The sequence below is a fragment of the Mus musculus genome, chromosome 18 (assembly GCF_000001635.26).
Source record: "Mus musculus strain C57BL/6J chromosome 18, GRCm38.p6 C57BL/6J".
In the NCBI taxonomy this organism is placed as follows: Eukaryota; Metazoa; Chordata; class Mammalia; order Rodentia; family Muridae; genus Mus; species Mus musculus.
The window spans coordinates 37,714,188-37,736,217 of record NC_000084.6 but is presented as its reverse complement, the minus strand read 5'-3'; the positions used below and the strand labels follow the sequence as shown (position 1 = coordinate 37,736,217).

The 22,030-nt window shown below is 45.3% G+C and overlaps 15 protein-coding genes across 15 annotated transcripts in view; all 15 read right to left on the bottom strand.

The window, feature by feature from the left end:
* Positions 1-5,247, bottom strand: part of Pcdhgb5 (protocadherin gamma subfamily B, 5) — a 110,900-nt gene extending 105,653 nt beyond the window's left edge. The window contains exon 1 of the mRNA NM_033577.2: positions 2,659-5,247. Coding sequence (NP_291055.1) covers positions 2,659-5,064 — 2,406 coding nt within the window. The 5' untranslated portion in view covers positions 5,065-5,247. The remainder of the gene's footprint in view (positions 1-2,658) is intronic.
* Positions 1-10,512, bottom strand: part of Pcdhga8 (protocadherin gamma subfamily A, 8) — a 116,168-nt gene extending 105,656 nt beyond the window's left edge. Inside the window, exon 1 of the mRNA NM_033591.3 lies at positions 7,902-10,512. Coding sequence (NP_291069.1) covers positions 7,902-10,325 — 2,424 coding nt within the window. The 5' untranslated portion in view covers positions 10,326-10,512. The remainder of the gene's footprint in view (positions 1-7,901) is intronic.
* Pcdhgb4 (protocadherin gamma subfamily B, 4) overlaps positions 1-15,842 on the bottom strand; it is a 121,495-nt gene extending 105,653 nt beyond the window's left edge. Inside the window, exon 1 of the mRNA NM_033576.2 lies at positions 13,301-15,842. Within this exon, the coding sequence (NP_291054.1) occupies positions 13,301-15,664 (2,364 nt within the window). The 5' untranslated portion in view covers positions 15,665-15,842. The remainder of the gene's footprint in view (positions 1-13,300) is intronic.
* Positions 1-21,384, bottom strand: part of Pcdhga7 (protocadherin gamma subfamily A, 7) — a 127,040-nt gene extending 105,656 nt beyond the window's left edge. The window contains exon 1 of the mRNA NM_033590.3: positions 18,844-21,384. Coding sequence (NP_291068.2) covers positions 18,844-21,276 — 2,433 coding nt within the window. The 5' untranslated portion in view covers positions 21,277-21,384. The remainder of the gene's footprint in view (positions 1-18,843) is intronic.
* Positions 1-22,030, bottom strand: part of Gm37013 (predicted gene, 37013) — an 889,226-nt gene that overhangs the window by 105,656 nt on the left and 761,540 nt on the right. The window lies entirely within an intron of this gene.
* Positions 1-22,030, bottom strand: part of Gm38666 (predicted gene, 38666) — an 874,243-nt gene that overhangs the window by 105,656 nt on the left and 746,557 nt on the right. The gene's annotated exons all lie outside the window — the stretch shown is intronic.
* The window catches only part of Gm38667 (predicted gene, 38667), an 868,072-nt gene that overhangs the window by 105,656 nt on the left and 740,386 nt on the right, over positions 1-22,030 (bottom strand). The window lies entirely within an intron of this gene.
* Pcdhga1 (protocadherin gamma subfamily A, 1) overlaps positions 1-22,030 on the bottom strand; it is a 180,096-nt gene that overhangs the window by 105,653 nt on the left and 52,413 nt on the right. The gene's annotated exons all lie outside the window — the stretch shown is intronic.
* The window catches only part of Pcdhga2 (protocadherin gamma subfamily A, 2), a 172,944-nt gene that overhangs the window by 105,653 nt on the left and 45,261 nt on the right, over positions 1-22,030 (bottom strand). The gene's annotated exons all lie outside the window — the stretch shown is intronic.
* Pcdhga3 (protocadherin gamma subfamily A, 3) overlaps positions 1-22,030 on the bottom strand; it is a 167,539-nt gene that overhangs the window by 105,656 nt on the left and 39,853 nt on the right. The gene's annotated exons all lie outside the window — the stretch shown is intronic.
* Positions 1-22,030, bottom strand: part of Pcdhgb1 (protocadherin gamma subfamily B, 1) — a 161,599-nt gene that overhangs the window by 105,653 nt on the left and 33,916 nt on the right. The gene's annotated exons all lie outside the window — the stretch shown is intronic.
* Pcdhga4 (protocadherin gamma subfamily A, 4) overlaps positions 1-22,030 on the bottom strand; it is a 156,634-nt gene that overhangs the window by 105,653 nt on the left and 28,951 nt on the right. The window lies entirely within an intron of this gene.
* Positions 1-22,030, bottom strand: part of Pcdhgb2 (protocadherin gamma subfamily B, 2) — a 152,014-nt gene that overhangs the window by 105,655 nt on the left and 24,329 nt on the right. The window lies entirely within an intron of this gene.
* Pcdhga5 (protocadherin gamma subfamily A, 5) overlaps positions 1-22,030 on the bottom strand; it is a 147,496-nt gene that overhangs the window by 105,653 nt on the left and 19,813 nt on the right. The gene's annotated exons all lie outside the window — the stretch shown is intronic.
* Positions 1-22,030, bottom strand: part of Pcdhga6 (protocadherin gamma subfamily A, 6) — a 134,770-nt gene that overhangs the window by 105,653 nt on the left and 7,087 nt on the right. The window lies entirely within an intron of this gene.

Below are 22,030 nucleotides of genomic sequence, written 5' to 3'. Positions count from 1 at the left end.
ATTTCATAATTATATTAATTCCAGTTTTTTCCTAGCAGGGCCTCATTATGTAGCCCTGGCTGGTCTGGAACTGCTATATAGACCAGCCTGGCCTCAAATTCACAAAGATCCTCTTGTTTATGCCTCCAGAGTGCTGGGATTAAACACATATACCACTCAGCATGGCTCATAATTTAACTGAATGGGTATATAGATGGATTACCACATAAGACATAAGATTTATCCATTTTAATGATACAGTTCATGGTTTCTTAAAAACTTTTGTGCTATATACATAATTCTACTTGGACAGTATTTATACATTTTCTCACCTTACCTATTAATGTTAAAATCTCAACAAGATTAGGTTTCTCTCTTCCCTCCCCCCCCTCTCTTTGTGTGTGTGTTTAAAGAATGAGTCTCACTGTGTAGCCCTGGCTGTCCTGGAACTCAGAGAGGTCCTGCCTGCCTCTGTCTTCCAAGTCTTGGGGCAAAGGTGTGCAGTCACCATGTCAGACAGGATTCGGGTTTCAAATTTCATGTAACTATGTAACTTTCTACTACTTCACAAAGGGGTTAGCTTTTGACGTGAGTAAATGACACATGTACAAGTATTGGGAAAATAAAAGTTAATATTCAGAAAAAGCAAGTTTTCACTTCAATCAGTCATCAAGAGAAAGAGAGAGACTGGAGATGGACTTTAGAACCTCAGCGTTCGAGGCAAATGTTCTACCACTGAGCTACATCATCACCTTCATACAGCTTCAAGGGCAGGGATGTGGCTCAGTAGAAAAGAACTTGCCTAGCATGCATGAGGTTATGAGCTCAATTTCCAGGACAAAAGGAAAAGAAAAGAAGAAATCATGTGATTTTTAAAATAGTCATACACTTCTTATTCAAAAGGTCGTTTAAACTTAAGTAATAATTTACAAAAAAAGAACTCAAAATAGGACTGGAGATGGCTCAGCATCTAAGAGCACTGACTGTTTTCCCGAAGGTCCTGAGTTCAAATCCAAGCAATCACATGGTGGCTTACAATCATCCATAATGAGATCTCATGCCCTCTCCTGGTGTGTCTGAAGATGGATACAGTGTACTTACATAGAAAATAAATAATAAATAATCTTTAAAAAAAAGAACTCAAAATATAGAACAAATGTTTACCACTAAGAGGTAAAAGGCAAGTGGTGTTGTGTAAAGAAGAAATCTGTTTGTAAAGATGCCATTACTATATTTTACTGTCAGAAGAAACAACACAAAGGCATAGTATAAAATGGTAGTTTTGTATGCATACCTGACTAGCAGCTTTTGCCTTATCAGGCAATAACTCAGAATTCCCCATTACAAGGATGGTTGGAAAGCCTTTGTGGCTTCATATTATAAGATGAATCCAGTGTTTCCCCTTATCCTTTGTTCTTTAAAGATTATATGTCAAGCACCACAGGGGGTAATGTAGAAATGGCTCAGCAGTTAAGAGCACTGACTGGTTTTCCAGAGGACCAGGGTTCAATTTCCAAGCCCTACATGGTGGCTCACATCAATCTAAACTCCAGACCCAGGGGATCCAACACTCTTTCTTTTCTGGACTCTTTGTGCACTGGGTGTACAAATGGTGTCCAGACATACATTCGAACAAAACACTCATGCACATACAAAAATAAAAAAAGAACCAGAACAAATGAAATAGGAGTGATAGTATCTTCTCTTCTTTCCCTCAGCTTCCCCTTCTGTGCTGGGCATTGAACCCAGGGCCTAGAGCATCATGTGAGTAGGTCTCTGCCACTGTGTCCCAGCCCCACTCTTTCCTTTCCTTCAGGATTTCACATTCCTGAAAGCTGATAGGACTTGGCTGAGTCTGAAGAACTCAGCAACTCTCTTTCATTCCACAAATACACAAGGTAGTTTTCATGTATTTTTAGGAGGCTCAAAGTCATGAATCTGTTAGGTAAGTATAAGAAGCTAACCACGAGGAATAAACACAAGAAAGGAATCCGTTAGTGAAATCAATGAAAGGCCAATGAGTAGTTTCATGAAAGGTTTCTCTGTTCAGCCCTGGCTGTCCTGGAACTTGCTTTAACACCAGGCTGGCTTCCAACTCAGAGACCTGCCTCTGTCTCCTGAGTGCTGGAATTAAAGGCATGTGACACTATGACATGGCAGTTTATGCACTCTAAATTTAATGCTTGCCTATGTATCCCAGACCTGTAATCCAGCATTCAGGAGGCTGAGACAGGAGTATCTCCTGTTCTAGGCTGGTCTCTGCCACATACTATAAACTTCCAGGCCAGCCTGGGATACCCTGTGTGAGTCATGTATCAAGGCCACCCTATATACTACATAGCAAGCCTGTCTCAAAAAAGTGAAAATCAACGGTACATTTCAATCACTTTGAAAAAATTGTGCACTTGTTTTGTTGTGAAGCTAACAGCACACACGCTCAGTACTGCTTGGATACTGCACTACACTGTAAATCTGTAACCTTTAATTTCTTTCCTGGAATTTATTTTATACCATAATTCACCCAACTCGACTGATGAAGGGAAACAGCACTTTCTGAGCCACATTAACTTTTCAAAGAGTACTCACAAGTCCTGAAAAGGTGTTGTCTTGCTATGTAAATGTAGACAGTTGTGTAGTTCAGGAAAAGAGAAAAAAACCAAAGGTTTGAATGGAACTCACCGGTGTTAGAGGTTCGGGGTGGGAAGTCGGCTCACTGGAATCACAAAGAGGAAACAAGGCCCCAGATGACTCAGGGCAAAGAAGGCCTTGTCCAGAACTTAATGGCTCACTACATTTTAGGAAATTACACTCGGTCTTTCCAGCATGTGCACCATACAGATTATAGGAATACGGCAAAGTACCTTCACTATAGTTGGGGAAAACCACAGGCTTAGATTCAGAACAAAATCCAGGCTGAAAGCAATTCCAGACCGAGGGGCTGGAGGAGTGTCGCAGTCGAAGTGCGATGGCTAGAATCACAGCCAGGAGGAAAAGCACAGAAACTAAGGCCAAGGCCACCACCAAGTAGAACTGCAGCTCGGCTTGAGGATCAGGGGGCAGTGAGTGGTCACTGAGGTCTGGCAGGGCCTCCTGCAAGCTATCAGCGAATACTAGAAGCAGCGTGGCGGTGGCCGAGAGGGGTGGCTGTCCACCATCGCGAACACCAACCAACAGGCGCTGCCGCGCAGCATCCTTTTCGCCCAAGGCACGCGCTGTGCGCACCTCGCCCGTGCGCAGTCCCAGGCTGAAGAGCCCGGGATCGCTGGCCTGCAGCACGTGGTAGGACAGCCAGGCATTGTGTCCCGAGTCTGCGTCCACCGCCACCACTTTGGTTACCAGGTATCCGGGCTGGGCAGCGCGCGGCACCATGTCGAAGAGCGCAGAGCCGTCGGGCTCGAGCGCGGGATACAAAACGCGTGGCGCGTTGTCGTTGCGGTCGCCCACCAGCACGCGCATGCTCACGTTGGCGCTGAGTGTGGGCGATCCGTGGTCCCGCGCCTGCAGTGTCAGCTGGAAGGAGCGCAGCTGCTCGTGGTCGAAGGCGCGCTGCGCGAACACCACTCCGCTCTGCGCATTCACGGTCACGTAGGACCACAGCGATTTAGGCTCCAGGTCACTAGCTATGATGGAGTAGGAGACATGACCATTGGATCCCAGATCCGGGTCGGAGGCGCTGACTTGAGCGATGGAAGCTCCAGGTGGGTTGTTCTCAGCTATGTACACCAAGTAGGAGGCCTGGTGAAAAAGCGGAGCGTTGTCATTGACGTCACCAACGTGTAGGGTGACTTTTGTGCTGGAGGAAAGGGGTGGCTTGCCTCTGTCAGTGGCCGTAATGGTCACATTGTATTCTGGAGTCAGCTCTCGGTCTAAGGCTCTATCCGTAACCAATTTATACGAGTTTTTGGAAGAAGAGATAATTTTAAAGGGCACTTCATCGTCTAGTCGACAATTAACCTCCCCGTTTTCTCCAGAATCTCCGTCGTGTATTTTGATCAAAGCAATTAGTGTTCCCGGCGGTGCGTTCTCTGGAATCATCTCTAGCAGAGAACGGACAGTAATTTCTGGTCTGTTGTCGTTTTCATCTTGAATGTTAATTTCAACTGTACATTGTGCAACCAGGCCTCCGCCATCCCGCGCTTCCACTACTATAGAATATTCTTTGATTTCTTCGAAATCTAGTGTTTTCTGTGTTATAATTTCTCCACTCTTTGAATTTAGACCAAACACTTGCCCAGCTCTGTGAAAGGAATAAGAAATCTCTGAATTCACGCCCTCATCTTTATCTGTAGCTGTCACTCGTAGCACGGTTGTACCTGGGGGCACGTTCTCAGGAAGGCGGACTTTGTACACTTCCTGGTTGAACACAGGGGGGTTGTCGTTGGCATCAGTGACTTGGATTCGCAGCTCAGTGGTGCCACTTAGGGGAGGATCCCCGCCGTCTAAGGCTGTCAGGACTAGTCGGTAGTAATTCTGTTGCTCGCGGTCTAAAGTTTTCTCCAATACCAATTCCGGGTACTTACGACCATCTTGTTTTTCTTTATTCACCAGGGAGAAACCAGGGCTAGGAGAGAGTTTATAATTCTGTAGCGAATTTAAGGCAATATCTGCATCTTCTGCTACTTCTAAAATGAAGCGAGTGCCCGGTTGAGCAGACTCACTTATTTGCAGTTCCGAGAAAGTGTGCGTGAAGTTTGGCGTGTGGTCATTAATGTCCTCCAGCTCCACACTCACATGATAAAAGTTCAGTGGATTTTCAGCAACAGCCTCAAATTCCAGAGCACACACCAGCTTCTTCCCGCATATCTGCTCCCTGTCCAGCCTGCTGCTTACTAGCAACTCTCCGCTCTCTGAGCTCACACTGAAGTAAGGCTTCTCAGAACTGATGCGTAGCTTTCGAGTCGGTAACTCCTGGACACTGAAGCCCAGGTCCTTGGCGAGGTTCCCCACTACCGAGCCGGTGGGCATTTCCTCGGGGATCTTGTAGCGGATCTGCTCAGAGAGCGCGGGGCAGAACAAAGGCAGCAGGAAGGGAAGGAGCATTGGCCGCCTCTGTCCCCGGCCCCTCTCAGCAGTGCCCTCCCACATCCTTCTTGCTCCCCTTTCCTTGCTCACCAGCCTGGAGACGCCGGGTTACGAAGTAGCTCCGTGGTGCGGATATTCCGGGCTCCAATCGGTCTTTGATACCAGTTCTAGTTCACGAAACGATTCTTCCTTTTCTCGGAAAGAAGCGGTGTAAAGGCTGAGAAAGGGAGCCGTAGAAAACGCTCTGCGGTTGCGCAAGAAGTGGAGCTTCAGCCTCTTCAGTCAGGCCAACAGCGGCGCCCAGAGTTCGCACTATGAAACTGCAGCCTCTGCTGTTTGGTCCCCATCCCAATTAATACAATAATTGTGACTAACTAAATAATGATATTTTAGTATTTACATATTTAGCAACCGAGTTAAAATACCTCTTTGATATGTTTTTTGTTCTTTCAAGATGTTTTAAATACCCCTTTGAGTTTTTATGCAAACCTACATTATAATGGTCCATTCTTTGGTCACCGTATGGTGCAGTGTACTTTTACTTAAAGCAAAGTGTTAGTTACCCTTTTGAGTGACAATTTAACAACTAGCGTGCCATCAGTCTTGCTCTCGGAGTCTACTATATTATCAAGTTCACAAATCATTTCTTTGTTGGCTACGATATGTTGAAACAACTGTTACTGCTCTTTCACTTATTTTTATTTTTCTAGATTATCAATGCTGTTTCATAATGTTTGGAAACATCAGTACTGTTGCAAACTATTTTGTTTGTATTTAGGCAGATTGTCCCATTCCTCAGACATACTTTCTTCCTGGTAATGTTAACATTCCCATTAGAAAATAAAAGAAAACCTTTATTGCTTCTTTAGGTAATATTCATTTGAGAAGACTGGCTCAGTGGTGTAGCACAGATATTGTGCAACCTGCCCAATTTCTCCTTTTCTTATTTCCAAATTGTATAGTCCCTATCCTACTCTTTATATTATATCAATTCATTCTTAAAACTTACTGGGGAAATGATTAGCCATGTGCAACACAAATAGACCATATTGTTTCTTTACCCATGCACTACAGTATTATAATGTAATGACTTTGGAATTGGAGAAATTGAGTTCATGGTAAGCCCATTCATTACACAAAGTTACTGAATATAGTAACATTTGTCCCAACTTTATACTCCATTAATTAGTTTTTGAAGTGCTGGAAATCAAGTCAGGGTGCCACATGGACTAGGCAAGAGAAAATTTTCCTTACCCACCCCCCAAAATGTCAAAGTGCTGCTAATATAGTTGTCTCCTCAAATGATTGTGCATCAAGATGATACAGAAAGTGGAAAGTCGGTTTCTTTCATTCTTTCTTTCTTTTGTTTTTCGAGACAGGGTTTCTCTGTGTAGTCCTGGCTGTCCTGGAACTCACTTTGTAGACCAGGCTGGCCTCGAACTCAGAAATCTGTTTGCCTCTGCTTCCCAAGTGCTGGGATTAAAGGCGTGCGCCACCACTGCCCGGCCTGTAAAGTAGATTTCTACTCCCAGGTATATGCAACCTAGGGTGGAACACTGCATTACTTGAGAAATAGCCTTCTGCACAGTCACAAAATAGTTATCTTATCTTCCATTCTGATCGGTGATAAATTAGGAATTAGACTTATTCAAATGGTACAAGAAATACAGAAAATGCATATAATTTACTCTAAATAATTTTGTGGAATTGGTTAACTTATTTGGAATTTGTTTATCATTCTTGGGTTCTCATCATTTCAGATGTCTGTACAGCCTAAAATGCTCATGGTTAGTCCACTGAAATGGATTCTTCACTATTTTACGGAAGCTTATTTAAGTTTATATTTTGTCGTTTTTCTTTTGGGGAGAGACTAATTACTTACTAACTGTTTCTTTAGATCCATTGGTATAGATCTTGAGAAGGGTGGTCATTCACACATACACTCAACATTCATTGACCAGTTTCACTTCCCACCAAGATCCATATTATAAAATATGCTTGTGGCTTGAAGCATAGTCAGCAAGTATAGTAAGCAGCAGTGATGCAGAAGCAGACCTCAAAAGATGTTTTAGGTCAAGAAATCTTGCTGTGCCTGCTTGTAGGCCAATCTAATTGTGACACATATTTGGTGATTTCTAAGGTCATTACTAAGAACTTGGAAATTTCAACTGCTTTTCTGTAGCCCCAACTTAGAATACACATGTTTGCAAGTAGGAATATGTAGCGTGTGTGGTAGGTAATCAGTTCTTAATTGAATGAGTGATAAAACAATAGTATGTTTTAAAAGTTGACCAGTGCCCTGTCTAGGCCTTTTGAGTGAGCCTTTTTGGTGTTTTGAGAGTCTCATGTAGCCCAGTTTATGTGTTGCTGGGGATCAAACTCAGGATTGGTGCAAACTAGCCAAGCATTCTAATAACTAACCTAAATCCCAGGTGTGATGGTTTGTATAAGTTTATCCCAGGGAATGGCACTATTAGGAGTTGTGGCCTTGTTGGAGTAGGTGTGTCACTGTGGGCATGGGCTTTAGACCCTCATCCTATTTGCCTGGAAGCAGTATTCTGCAAGCAGCCTTCAGATGAAAATGTAGAACTCTCAGCTCATCCTGCACCATGCCTGGCTGGATGCTGCCATGTTCCCACCTTGATGATGATGGACTGAACCTCTGAACCCGTAAGCCAGCCCCAATTAAATGTTATCCTTTATAAGACTTGCCTTGGTCATGGTGTCTGTTCACAGCCTAAAACCCCAAGACACCAGTCCTTGTCCAACCCCTCTGAAAATGAACTAAGCGATGGCCTAAGACTTTTAAATGTTCAGTTTTTGCATTGCCATTATTTAAATATGCAAAAGAGTTCTGCATATCTCAAAATTCCTCAGAGAAGTTATAGAATGGAACTTACCGGAGCGCAAGCATCTTCATCCTTATTCTCATGGAAATCTATGGATGTTAATAAGGAATCATTTTTCTCACAGCTTTCTTGGTTAATGAGCATGTCTGCATAGTTGGGCTGCGGAAAGATAATGTGGCTTGTCTGGGAGCCTGAAGTGAGTGAGACTTCATGAGAATAGGTTTGTAGAAAAGCTTGTACCCCGTCAATGCCCACAAAATGTGATGGAGGTGCAGGGGCCAATCCACTTCTGGAGCCCTGGAGCTGGCGAGACTTCTGCCAGCGCTGAAGTCTGAGAGCTAGGAGGACAATGACAAAGACAAGGAAGACACAGGAGACCACAGCCACTGCCACCACCAGGTGGAGCGTGAGATCAGAATCCTCTGGTACCTCAGGGGTCATAATGCTGCTCAAGTCAGCCAACACTTCAGGGATGCTGTTAGCCACGGCCACAGTGAGAGTTACAGTGGCTGAGAGAGGAGGCTGGCCATGGTCCTGCACAGCCATCACCAGGTTCTGTTTGAGAGCATCTCTGTCCAGCAGGGCCCTCGCTGTACGCACCTCACCCGTGTGAAGCCCTACAGAGAAGAGCCCAGGTTCGCTGGCCTTGAGCAGACGGTAGGACAGCCAAGCATTCTGTCCCGAGTCTTTGTCCACTGCCACCACTTTGGTCACCAGGTATCCAGGCTCTGCAGAGCGGGGCGCTAATTCTACGCCAGTGGAACCATCTGTGGGGAAGCTGGGGTATAGGATCTCAGGTGCATTGTCATTCTGGTCCAACACAAACAAGCTCAGGGACACATTGCTGCTGAGAGGTGGGCTTCCACTGTCAGTGGCAATAACCAATAGCTGCAAGTCTTGTATCTTCTCAAAGTCAAAAGATTGCAGTGCGTACAGGATGCCAGTGTCAGAGTTGATGGAGATGTAAGAGGACAAAGGCACTCCCTGTATAGTGTCCTCAGACACAGAGTAAGTGACCTGGGCATTCTCCTGGCTGTCAGGGTCATGTGCAGTCAATGAGAAGATGGAGGCACCTCTCAGGTTGTTCTCTGGGAGATAGGCTGTGTAGGAAGTGTGAGAAAAACGAGGAGGGTTGTCATTAGTGTCTGCCACAGTCAGGGCAATATAAGTTTCAGTAGACAGAGGTGGGGCTCCTAGGTCCGAAGCTATCACCGTGATATTGTAGGTAGAGACTTTTTCTCGGTCCAAGTATTTCCATGTTACCAATCTATAATAATTATCTATTGACTTTTCTAGTTTAAAGGGTAAGTTATCATGCGTGTAACAGACAACTTGGCCGTTCTTTCCAGAGTCTTGGTCATGTACATTCAAGAAGGCGATTACTGTTCCAGGAAGAGAATTTTCCAATACCGGATTAAACAAGGATGTAATGGTTACTTCTGGCCGATTGTCATTTACATCTTCTACCATAATTATCACTTTGCTCCTCCCCAGAAGCGCCCCTACGTCTTCAGCCTGTATTTCCATTTCATACAATGAACATTCTTCATAGTCCAGATTTTTCGCTACTGTCATTTCTCCCGTGTTTTCATGAAGATGGAACAACAGCGACTGCTTTTCATTAATTTTCCGGAATTTGTATGTCACCTTCCCATTGACGCCCTCATCCGGGTCGCTAGCTCTTACTGTGAGCAGCAGGGTGCCTGGGGCCACATTCTCAAGGACTTTCACGCGGTAAACCGGTTGGTCAAAAACAGGGGCATTGTCGTTAGTATCCAACACTGTGATCTGGATAAGCGCTGTGCTGGAGCGGCGTGGCTCGCCGCCATCGGAGGCCGTGAGGACCAGGTGGTGAGTGGGTTCTTCCTCTCGGTCCAGAGTGCGCTCTAGCACCAGCTCTGGGTTTATAGTTCCGTCGTCTCCAGTTTGCAGGTGGAGAGAGAAGTGGCGATTGGGGCTGAGCTGGTAACTCTGGAGGGAGTTTATGCCCACATCTGGGTCAACCGCTTCTGGGAGTGGATACCGTGCTCCAGGGGCAGCGATTTCATTAATTTTCACCTCCAGATCTCCAACATGGAACTTCGGATTATTATCGTTAATATCAGTTATTTCAATTTCTACCCCAAAGAGTTTTCCTTTCTCCTCAACTAGGATGTTGATATTTACAAGACAAGGCGTGCTCTGAGCGCACAGCTCCTCCCGGTCTATCCTGCCTGCGGTGACCAAGCTGCCGCCCCGCGGATTCAGGGAGAAAAGCTGCGACCTACCTCTGGAGACGATACGGACCCCGCGCTCCGCCAGCTCGCGGGGCTCCAGCCCCAGGTCCTTGGAGATGTTGCCCACGACAGTGCCTTTGTCTGTCTCTTCTGGCACGGAGTAGCGAATCTGTCCTACGCTGATCTTGCACAGCGTCCCCATCAGCGTACACAGCAGCACCAGCCGGCCATGCCTGTGTTGATTCTTGGAAGCAGCCATTGTTCATTTGCAAAAGAATCCTCAGTCTTCACCGGGCATAGGTGGCTGGATTACCTTCGCTTGTGGCGACGGAAATAATCTTACGGAAAGCTGGAGAGTCACACATTTAGGGACAGAATGTCTCCGCAGTTACGCAGTTGGACTCCGGAATCTGCCGGTCTGATTTCATCAGCCTTGAGAATTCGATGGGGTTTCGGGTGCATCTCTCTCCCAGTAGGTGAACAGCGGCGCTTAGAGTCTTAAATGGTTACTGCACTTAGATGCAGTTACTTAGGCCTTGCAAGTGGATCTTTTTTTTTTTTTTAAATTTATTTCTCATTACTTTTAAGTTTAAATTTGTTCCTAAACACATATTTTAGAAGTAAGTGAAAATGTGTGTTGTTTAAAGTATGATTATATTAATTATCAGATCTGTGGGCTAGCATTACATCGAATGACTGGTCCACATTAACGCCTCTAAAAGCAAACACGGCAGTTTTACTTCCCATTGTTTCCTAGCTTTGTGTGAGTGGCTTCAACATACACCACTAAATTAAGAATTATAGTTGTTACTGGAAATTAATTCATTTTTAGAGTAAACAAGATCCCTTGGAGATGGTTGTTTGGAGGGTTGTTTTATCTGGTTTAAACTAATCATTGTAGTAGCTTTCCACAGAGTCGTTGCTTTCATGCTTTCTTTTTAAGTGTTATTTTAATCACACACCAATAAGTTTTCAGATTAACATTGTGAAATTTGAACAGGATGAAACTTTTACACCAGTTTTTTTTTAAAATAGAGATTCTACTGACTTGTTATTTTATTTAAATCACCAATTTCTTCCTAGTTGAAAAATACTTGGAAGGGACAGATAAAGACACAATTAGAAGTAATACTCTTATTGCCCTCTTTCCATATATGTGTGTGTGGGGAGAGAGAGAGAGAGAGAGAGAGAGAGAGATAGAGAGAGAGAAGAGAGAGAAAGGAGAGAGGAGAAAGGAGGGTGTGAGGGTGTGTGTGTGTCTGTCTGTCCTGGAACTCACTAGGTAGATCAGGCTGGTACATCCTGGTGCTGGGATTAAAGTGTGCACTACCAAGCCTGTCAATAATTGAACTTTAAACTAGATGAGTGTTTAAGTGAGACACACACACAGACACAAACACACACACACGGTTAGCCCTACTACTATAACTTTCATCCAAAGAACAACAAAAAGTGAGGAACATATATGATTATTATAAAAAGACAAATATTAAAGCCACCATGGAAATGGTATCAATAGTTTGAAGTTGTCAGTAACTGAAGCAGGTGATGCAGACTGTCCAGAGAGTGACACAATGTAGTATGGCCTTTTGTATGTATTAATAATTTTTATTTGCACAGGAGATTGGCTAGTTTGTCTAAAAACTTGAAAACTTCAAGACTATTTCTACCTAGAGGTAGTCTAATTTGTAGAAGACCTCTACATATTTCAATTTAGGAACACAAAGAAAAGATGGATGCTCATGTCCATCAGATGGCTCAGCAGACAGAGACACCTGCTTCCTAAGCCTTGTGACATGAGCTATATCCTTGGAAAAGATGAAAGGAAAAGACAAACAAACAAACAAACAAAACTCCGAACATTCAAAGTCCAGGCCACACTCAAACTCAGAGATCTGCCTACTTTTGGCTCCCAAGTGCTAGGATTAAAGGTGTGAGCCACCACTGACCAGCTACTACTGCTAATTTTAAAAATTATATATTGGAGTGTTTCAGGGAGAAACAGAGGGAAGGCATTTTTCATCTCTTCTTCAGTGGTGGGGCCTATTGTATGAACCTCTGTACAGTTAAAGTCTCAAAAACCTATGCTTCAAGGAACATCAATCTGCTTTTGACCTTCTGGGCTTTTGTTTGTTTAGAAAGGGTCTCATATAGCCTGGGCTGGCCTTGCCTTACCTCCCAAATGCTGACATTACACACATGTATTATCAAGCCTTTTGATCTTCTGATGAATACTGAACCTTCTTTTAAGTAACTGATTATACAGTATATATTGTATAAAATTATAAGGTTCCATGGGTATAGATCTGAGCTTAAGAGATCTTATTCTGGGAGTCATTAGGGTGGAGAAAGAAATAATAATAAAACCCCCAAAATTATAGAAGCTATACTAGCTAAATCAGTAGAAAATATCTATTGTTAGTGTGTTTTTGGATTTAACAATTATTTGAATTATTGGTTTTGCTTTTACAAGACAGGGTAAATCTGTGTAGCCCTGGCACCCATCTTGGAACTCATTCTGTAGACAAGGCTGGCCTCAAAATCAGAGACCCACCTGCTTCTGCTTCCTGAGTGCTGGAAGTAAAGATGTAAGTCACCACACTCCACACCCAGCTCAGTGACTGCTTTTATATTCATAGTATGTTCAAGTTACTACAAACATTCATGGCGAAAGCTCATTAAATTTTAAGGAGAATCAACACCACACATTTTCACACCATAGGCTAAGAGCACTAGCTGCGAATCTGAGGTTGGTGTGTTACACCTGTAAGGCATGCAAGTGCTCTGCAAGTGCTCTTACTCTATCGGTTTTTTTTGAGGAATTGTACGGTCACCGCTCAGATTTATTAAATGGGTATAGGTGTTTTGTCTGCATGCCTGTGCACTGTGGGTGTCTGATGCCTTCCGAGGCCAGAAGAGGGCATCAGATCCCTTGGAACAGGAGTTACAGACAATTGTCAGCAGTGGGTGCTGGGAATCAAACCTAGGTCCTCTGGAAGAGCAGCCAGTGCTCTTAATGGCTGAGTCTCTCTCCAGCCCCCTTTTTAACCCACTAAAACTTTCCTTAGGGACTGAATCAACATACTAGGCAGGTAGGTGCTCTTAGGCACTTAGCCATGCCATTAACTTTTCATTATAACTTTCTTAAGAACGAGCTCTATCTGAAAAGTATGAATTTCCTGAGAATATGAAGAACTAATAGGAAAGAGTACATTATGCTTGGAGGAAACTTACCTGATGGGAGGTTGACTCATTGGAATTACAAAGTGGAAACAAGGCCCCCGCTGAATCTGCAAATTGTAGATCTTGTCCTGATTTCAACTGATCATTACATGTTAGGGAGTTAAACTCTGCAGCACACAGATTGTAGGAATACGGCAAAGTCCCCTCACTGTAGTTGGGGGGAACCACCACTTCCGACTGAAAGCAGCCCCATGCCTTCCTGCTGGAGGAGTGTCGCAGTCGAAGTGCAATGGCTAGAATCACAGCCAGGAGGAAAAGGACAGAAATCAAGGCCAAGGCCACCACCAAGTAGAACTGCAGCTCAGATTGAGGGTCCGGGGGCAAAGGGTCATCGCTGAGGTCTGGCAGGACCTCTTGCAGGCTGTCAGCGAAGATGAGGTGCAGCGTGGCTGTAGCCGAGAGCGGTGGTTGTCCACCATCACGCACAGCGACCAGAAGGCGCTGCCGCGCTGAGTCCCTGTCTCCCAGGGCACGCGCTGTGCGCACCTCGCCTGTGCGCAGTCCCAGGCTGAAGAGCCCAGGGTCACTGGCCTGCAGCACATGGTAAGACAGCCAGGCATTGTGTCCCGAGTCTGCATCCACAGCCACCACCTTGGTGACCAGGTATCCGGGCTCGGCAGAGCGCGGCACCATGTCGAAGAGCGCAGAGCCGTCGGGCTCGAGCGTGGGATACAGCACTCGGGGCGCGTTGTCGTTGCGGTCACCCACCAACAAGCGCATGCTCACATTGGCGCTGAGTGTGGGCGATCCGTGGTCCCGCGCCTGCAGTGTCAGCTGGAAGGAGCGCAGTTGTTCGTGGTCGAAGGCGCGCTGTGCGAACAGCACTCCGCTTTGCGCGTTTATGGTCACGTAGGACCACAGAGATTCAGGCTCCAGGTCGCTGGCTATGATGTAATAGGTAACCTGGCCATTGGCCCCCAAATCCGGGTCTGAGGCGCTGACTTGAGCGATGGAGGCTCCAGGCGGATTGTTTTCTGCAACATGGACCAGGTATGAAACCTTCGTGAAAACTGGGGCGTTATCGTTCACATCGCCTATATGCAAGGTGACACTTGAGCTGGAAGAGAGAGGCGGGTCACCCTTGTCAGTAGCTCTAATAGTAATGTTGTATTCCGGGTTCTGCTCACGATCTAGAACTCCATCCGTCACTAGTTTATACGTGTTTCCTGAAGAAGTGAGTATTTTAAACGGAGCACCGCCTTCTAATTTACAGATAACTTCTCCATTGCGTCCAGAATCTTTGTCACGGGTTTTAAGCAGAGCGATATATGTCCCTGGCTCAGCATCCTCCATTATGAGATCAGGTAGAGATTGGAATAACACTTCAGGGACATTGTCGTTCTCATCTAGGACTTCTATTTCCACCGTACATTGCGCAATCATCCCCCCACCGTCCTTTGCTTCCAAAACAAGGGAGTATTCTTTGACTTCTTCGAAATCTAATGTATGCAGAGTTGTAATTTCTCCGGTATTAGAATCCAGGTTAAATTGGGTAACCTGGCCAGCTTCACTGAAAGAAAACGTGATCTCGGAGTTGACACCCTCGTCTTGGTCTGTGGCCACCACTCGAAGCACGGTGGTTCCTGGGTACACGTTTTCAGGAAGGCTCACCCTGTATATGTCTTGGCTGAACACTGGAGGGTTATCATTGGCATCGGTCACTAGGACCTGTATCTGTGCAGTGCTGTTGAGGGGTGGATGCCCAAAGTCCAAAGCAGTCAGGGTCAAGTGGTAGAGTTTCTGCTTTTCCCGGTCTAGAGCTGTCTTTAATATCATTTCAGGGTACTTACTACCGTCTGATTTCTCTTTATTCACCAGTGAAAAATGATCATTGGGACTAAGCTGGTAATTCTGCAGAGAATTGGTTCCGATATCTGCATCATGGGCGGATCCTAAGATAAATCTTGTCCCTGGTTTTGAGGACTCACTTATTTGCAATTCAAAGGAAGTGTGCGCGAATTTTGGCGTGTGGTCATTAATGTCCTCCAGCTCCACACTCAAGTGATAAAAGTTCAGTGGATTTTCAGCAACAGCCTCAAATTCCAGAGCACACATCAGCTTCTTCCCGCATATCTGCTCCCTGTCCAGCCTGCTGCTTACTAGCAACTCTCCGCTCTCTGAGCTCACACTGAAGTAAGGCTTCTCAGAACTGATGCGTAGCTTTCGCGTCGGTAACTCCTGGACACTGAAACCCAGGTCCTTGGCGAGGTTCCCCACTACCGAGCCGGTGGGCATTTCCTCGGGGATCTTGTAGCGGATCTGCTCAGAGAGCGTGGGGCAGAACAAAGGCAGCAGGAAGGGAAGGAGCATTGGCCGCCTCTGTCCCCGGCCCCTCTCAGCAGTGCCCTCCCGCATCTTTCTTGCTCCCCTTTCCTTGCTCACCAGCCTGGAGACGCCGGGTTACGAAGAAGCTGCGTGGTGTGGATATTCCGGGCTCCAATCGAACTTTGGTATCAGATCTAGTCCATGAAACGATTCTTCTTTTGCTCAGAAAGAAGCGGTGTAAAGGCTGAGAAAGGAAGCCTTGGAAAGCGCTCTGCGGCTGCGCGAGAAGAGGTCTTCCAGAATCTCTAGTCTGGCCAACAGCGGCGCCCAGAGTCTGCAGTAGGAAACTGCAGCCTAGCAAAGGCTCAAATAGCAAATTTGAGGTTTTAAACCAGAAATTTCCATACACTGAATAACGTTCAAAATTGTATTGTCAGAAATGCCTTTTATCACAAATTTCTAGGATTATGTCGCCAGAGGCATAATATCTGTTGACATAAGCGTGCTTTAATCTTTAATATACGAATGGTGAGCCGAACATGACTGTAACACTTTCTCAGCCGGTAGAATCTCAGAGAAAAATAATATTGCATATTTATTGAGCATCGATATAGTGCGATACGTTTCCTTCTGTTTTATCGCAAATATTTTATATCATTTTAAGCTTCTTCTTCTTCTTCTTCTTCTTCTTCTTCTTCTTCTTCTTCTTCTTCTTCTTCTTCTTCTTCTCCTCCTCCTCCTCCTCCTCCTCCTCCTCCTCCTCCTCCTCCTCCTCCTTCTTCTTCTTCTTCTCCTTCTTCTTCTTCTTCTTCTCTCTTCCTCATCACCCTCCCCCTCCTCCTCCTTCCCTTCCCTTCCTCCTCCTCCTTCCCTCCTTTTTTTCTTTTCATCTCTTTCTCTTTTTTTGAAATAGGGTCTATTACATAGCTTGGCTATCCTGGAAGTACGCAGACCAGGCTGCCCTTGAATCACAGAGCTCCACCTGCCTCTGCCTCTCAAGTGCTGGGATTAAAGTTGTGCCCCCATCACCTCGAGGAAATGTGTCTTTTCAAAGCCGCAATTCATACTTATCATCCAAGTCATTTTATTTTCCAAAAAAATACTCTGAGAAATTGCCTAACAGTAATATTATCTGATTCTCACCCCACTATCACAGGTAAAGACATGATGCTGGCTGAAGTTAGACCACCCATTTCCCATTACAGCTATTCTCACTATCAACTATAACATCAGCACTCAAATCACCAAGGGAACATGATTTGACCTTTCGACACAAAGGGACTAAAGTTCATGGACTGGTTGCTCCCTTTGCACTTGCTCTGTACTTCACAACAACCTCAGGATTGGAGGAAAACCTCCCTGGAAGGCTTGGTTTCAATAGCTCTCTCGGCTTAGTGCTGACATCTCCTCTTTTTTAAAAAATGCATTTGAGAATCTAATAAGTATTGATTAGGGCAGTTCCTTCTCATTATCTCTAGACACTTTGTTTATACAAGTGTGCCTTCCCCCCACAAAATTTAATAGTGCCCTCTTCTTAAGTGACTATACACTGGAATACTACAGGAGTAAAACTATTCTCTCGTGCTACTAAATGCTTGTCCATTGGCAAACTGCAGCGTTACATTGTAACAAACTCTTTTAATTAGCATTCAGAAAGTCCCAGTGGTCACTATCACCTTATCCTGGGCTTCTTATAGGTCAGTGTAGTACAAGGGCACTCTGAAAGAATATGGAGGTAATCCTTCCACAAACTTAGTTATTTCTAATCTTTCCCCCTCCCAGAAGAATGGGTAAATGAGAGTGAATGTTGGCCTGGGGTTTGCGAGCATGAGATGGTTATTTCCTAGAACCTTCTTTCCAGTGTCACCCCTTACCCTCCCCCCTCCAGCCCCCCCCCCCTGGAGGAAACAGACGTTTCAAGTGGAATGCCACCAAAAGAATAAATACATTGGAGTTGTGTGTGAAGACATGCAATTGTCTATTTCTCAAGGGTTACAACACTTGAAAAGATACTGGGGTTTGAGATGGAAAAGGCTGGCCCAAAGTTCTTGTTTCCCTCTCCTGAGTGTTGGTGCAACAAGAAGCAAAACCACCACACCTGCCTTGGAAGCATCATATTATTTGACATATTGAACCCATTTTGACCAATTAATTTTAGTGTGGTATTAGATACCATGACTGGTTTTTTAATATAGATTTTATTGATACTTGACAAGTTTTCATCCTTTTGTTTGGTGTGTGTGTGTGTGTGTGTGTGTGTGTGTGTGTGTGTAGGCCAGTGGTAAATATCAGGCACTATTATTCAAGAGCCATCACCTTATCTTTTTGAGTCAGGGTCTCTCACTGGCACTTGGGGTTTGACCAGTTAAACTAGGGCTAGCCAGACTCATCCCGTAAACCGGTGTGTCTCTGCCTCCCCAGGGCTGGGATTAAAGAGTACACCACCATACCTGCATTTTTCTCATGAGTATTGAGAGTTGAACATGTGCTGGACACACTTCATCCTTGAAGTATATATATCTAAGATTCTATGAGCAACCCAACTTTAGTAGATGACTATGCTTTAGATAGCTGAGCAACTAATCACGCTTTTAAAGTCTACTAAGCAGAGTTACAAAAGAGAGCACAACAGAGAAAGGCTTCAGACGGAAAAGATCACTAAGACTCTTTTTTTAGGTTTGAATTCTAAGGAGAACCCCAGGAGGGTGGCTAAGGAATGCTCCACTCTTAATGAAGGGAAAGACTCAACAATTCATTTTCACTTAGAGGATATTTGAGTTAATGTAAAATGTAAAATTTAATTAAGCCACACTGTTTAATTAAAAGATATCACAACCTATGTGCTTCTTGCTAAAGTACAACCACTGAAATAAACTGATAAACTTTACTGCACCACTGAAAAGTTTTAAAATCTACATTTTTCAAGTTCTTGATTTTGCAAACTGATAGAGACATTTCATGCACACTATAGTTCTTGTGGAAATTAAGATAAAGGAAAAGGGCCTTTGGAGATGGTTCATGGATAAATTGATAGACTTGGAAGTGTGAGAGTCACCGTTTGGATCCCCAACACTTGTATAAGTACCAAGTATGTGTGGTGATCCACCTGTGAGCCCACAGCACAAGAGATGGAGATGGGGCATCTTGGAGCAAATAGGCCAGCTCTGGGTTCAAATAAGAGACCCTCCCAAGACAATAGAAGAAGAAACCTGGCAACATGAGAGCACTTTACACACAGGCACACAGAAAAGGTAAAGAGATTAACTCACCTGGGAACTTGGGGCTTCACCCTTACATTCTTGAAAATCTATGGATGTTAACAAAGAATCACTTTTCTCACAGCTATCTTGGCTGATAAGTGTATCCACGTAATTGGGCTGAGGGAAGATAATGTGGCTTTTTCGAGAGTCTGCAGTGAGTGAAACCTCATGGGAATATGTTTGTAGGAAAGCCTGGACACCGTCCAAACCTACAAAGTGTGAGGCAGGCACATCTTCCAGGCCACCACCTGAAGAAGCCTGTAGCATGTGTGATTTGTGCCAACGCCACAGCCTGAGAGCCAATAACACAGTGACAAAGACAAGGAAAACACAGGAAACAGTGGCCACTGCCACCACCAGGTAGAGGGTGATATCTGAATCATCAGGTTCACTGGGGGTCCTAATGCTGCCTAGGTCTGCTAGGACATCAGGAATGCTGTTGGCCACAGCCACAGTGAGTGTCACAGTGGCTGAGAGTGGGGGTTGGCCATGGTCCTGTACAACCACCACAAGGTTCTGTTTCAGCGCATCTCTGTCCAGCAGGGCTCTTGCTGTGCGCACCTCACCAGTGTGTAGCCCTACTGAGAAAAGCCCTGGCTCACTGGCTTTAAGCAGGCGGTAGGACAGCCAAGCATTTGGGCCTGAGTCTTTGTCCACAGCTACCACCTTGGTCACTAGGTATCCAGGTTCTGCAGAGCGGGGAGCCAGCTCCACCCCTGTGGAGCCATCAGTGGGCAGGGCAGGGTACAGGATCTCAGGGGCGTTATCATTCTTGTCCAGCACAAAGAGTTTCAGTGACACATTACTGCTGAGAGGTGGGTCCCCACTGTCACGAGCAGTCACTCGAAGTTGTAGATCCCGAAATTGCTCATAGTCGAAGGATCCAAGTGCATATAGGATACCCGTGTCAGAGTTGATGGAGACGTAGGACGACACCGGTACCCCCTGGATGGTGTCTTCTGCTAAAGCGTAAGTGACTTGGGCATTCTTGTCACTGTCCGGGTCTTGTGCAGTCACCGAGAAGATGGAGGCTCCTCTGGGATTGTTCTCCGGGACGTAGATAGAGTAAGAAGAGTCGGAAAAGGTGGGTGGGTTGTCGTTGGTGTCTGACACATGAATGGACATGCGAGTTTCAGTGGACAGGGGAGGGATTCCACCATCTGTGGCCTTCAGTGTGATGTTGTACACAGACATCTTTTCCCGGTCCAGGTTTCGTGCTGTGACCAACCTGTAATAATTATCAATTGATCGCTCTAACTTAAAAGGCAGGTTTTCTGGCAAAGAGCAGGTCACCTCACCATTCTTCCCCGAATCTTTGTCTTGGAGGTAGAAGAGAGCGATCACTGTCCCAGGTGGCGTGTCTTCAGGGACTGGGCTGCTCACAGATGTGACAGTCACTTCTGGGGCATTGTCATTCACATCCAAAACTGTGATCAGTACTTTTGCCTTGGTCAGACTGCCAGCACCATCTTGAGCTTGAACTTCCAGCTCATAGAAGCTGGATTGCTCATAATCTAGACCTTTTAAAGTCGACAGCTCTCCTGTCAGGGAGCTCAGATGGAATATTTGTAGAAGTTCTGGAGTTATTTTCCAGAAAGAATAAGTCACTTCCCCATAGATTCCCTCATCCAAGTCGATAGCATTTACAGTGAGAAGTCTTGTGCCTACTGGCACGTTCTCAGGGACTGTCGCTTGATACAGGGGTAGAGAGAAGACTGGCGTGTGATCATTCACATCCACCACTGTCACGCGGATGCTGGCAGTGCCAGATCGGAGCGGGTCCCCGCCATCATAGGCTGTGAGGACCAGATGGTGAAGCCCCTCTTCTTCCCGATCAAGAGCCTTCTCCAGCACCAGTTCTGGGTACTTGGTGCCATCATCTCCACTTTGCACAACCAGGGAGAAATGGTGATTGGGGCTGAGCTGGTATCTCTGGAGGGAGTTCTTGCCCACGTCTGAATCTGTAGCTTCCTTTAGTGGAAACCGCACCCCAGGAGCTGCATTCTCCATAATTTTTATGTTTATTTCTTCTGTTAAGAATCTGGGAGCGTTGTCATTAACATCCATTATTTCCACCTCTATAGGGTAAAGATTCATCTTGTCTTCTATCAAGATGTTAAAGCTCACGAGACATCGCGGGCTCTGAGCGCACAGCTCCTCCCGATCTATCCTGCCCGCGGTGACCAGGCTGCCGCTCCGCGGGTTCAGAGAGAAAAGCTGGGTCTTACCTTTGGTGATGATGCGGACCCCGCGCTCCGCCAGCTCCCGAGGCTGCAGTCCCAGATCCTTGGTGATATTTCCCACAAAAGATCCCTTGTCTGTCTCTTCAGACACGGAGTAGAGAATCTGTCCTGCCCAGGCTTCCCACCGCATCCCCAGGAGAATGGAGAGCAGCACAAATCCTCTGTAGTGCGAGCCCCAGCCTCTCTGTCCAGGCGCCATTGCTGCCCTGAGGATCTCGCTCACACCCTGAGAGGTCTTGGAAGGTGCCTCAGAACCCAGTTGTGTCCGCCAGGACCCCAGTGTGCGGAAGGGAAGCCGGGAATCCAGCCATTCGCTTTAGTTTGTTGCTGCTTGGTGGAGGACTTGCTTGTCTCAGTCTGTCCTCTCTTTGTGCTGTAAACTCGGTGGTTCTGTCTGAGCTCCGTCACCACCATCTCATGGTTGGTGAACAGCGGCGCGCAGAGTCCTTACTAAGTTACTGCATCATCTTGAAGCAAAATTAACTGATTTTTACAGAAAGATGTTTAATTCTTCAAATTTCTGTTTGCTTATATTTCTTCATCCCAGACACCACGGATACACTTTAAAGGTACATTTTAAGGTATTGGCTCTCTGATAAATCCAAATATATTTTAAAAATATCTTTCAGGAAGCAATGCTTAGGTTATGTTCTTGAGCACAAATTCTCATTTTTAATTAGAGAAAATTAAGCCTTGTCAGGCAAACATGTAAACGTTATTTAAATCTCTATTGTAAAACTCTACTGCAAATATATTCCTGTGTATTATTTTGTGTTCTCTGTAACATTTTCTGTTGATGAATCATTTATTTGGAGTTCTGTTTAGTTTATTTCTTATTAAAAATGTAGGTATTTATACTGACTATCTCTGCTAGCTTATTCTTCCCTTTGACAACTGTCACCATGATTATGTTTGATCAGCAGTTGATAAAACAGCCAGGTGATCTTGCAGAT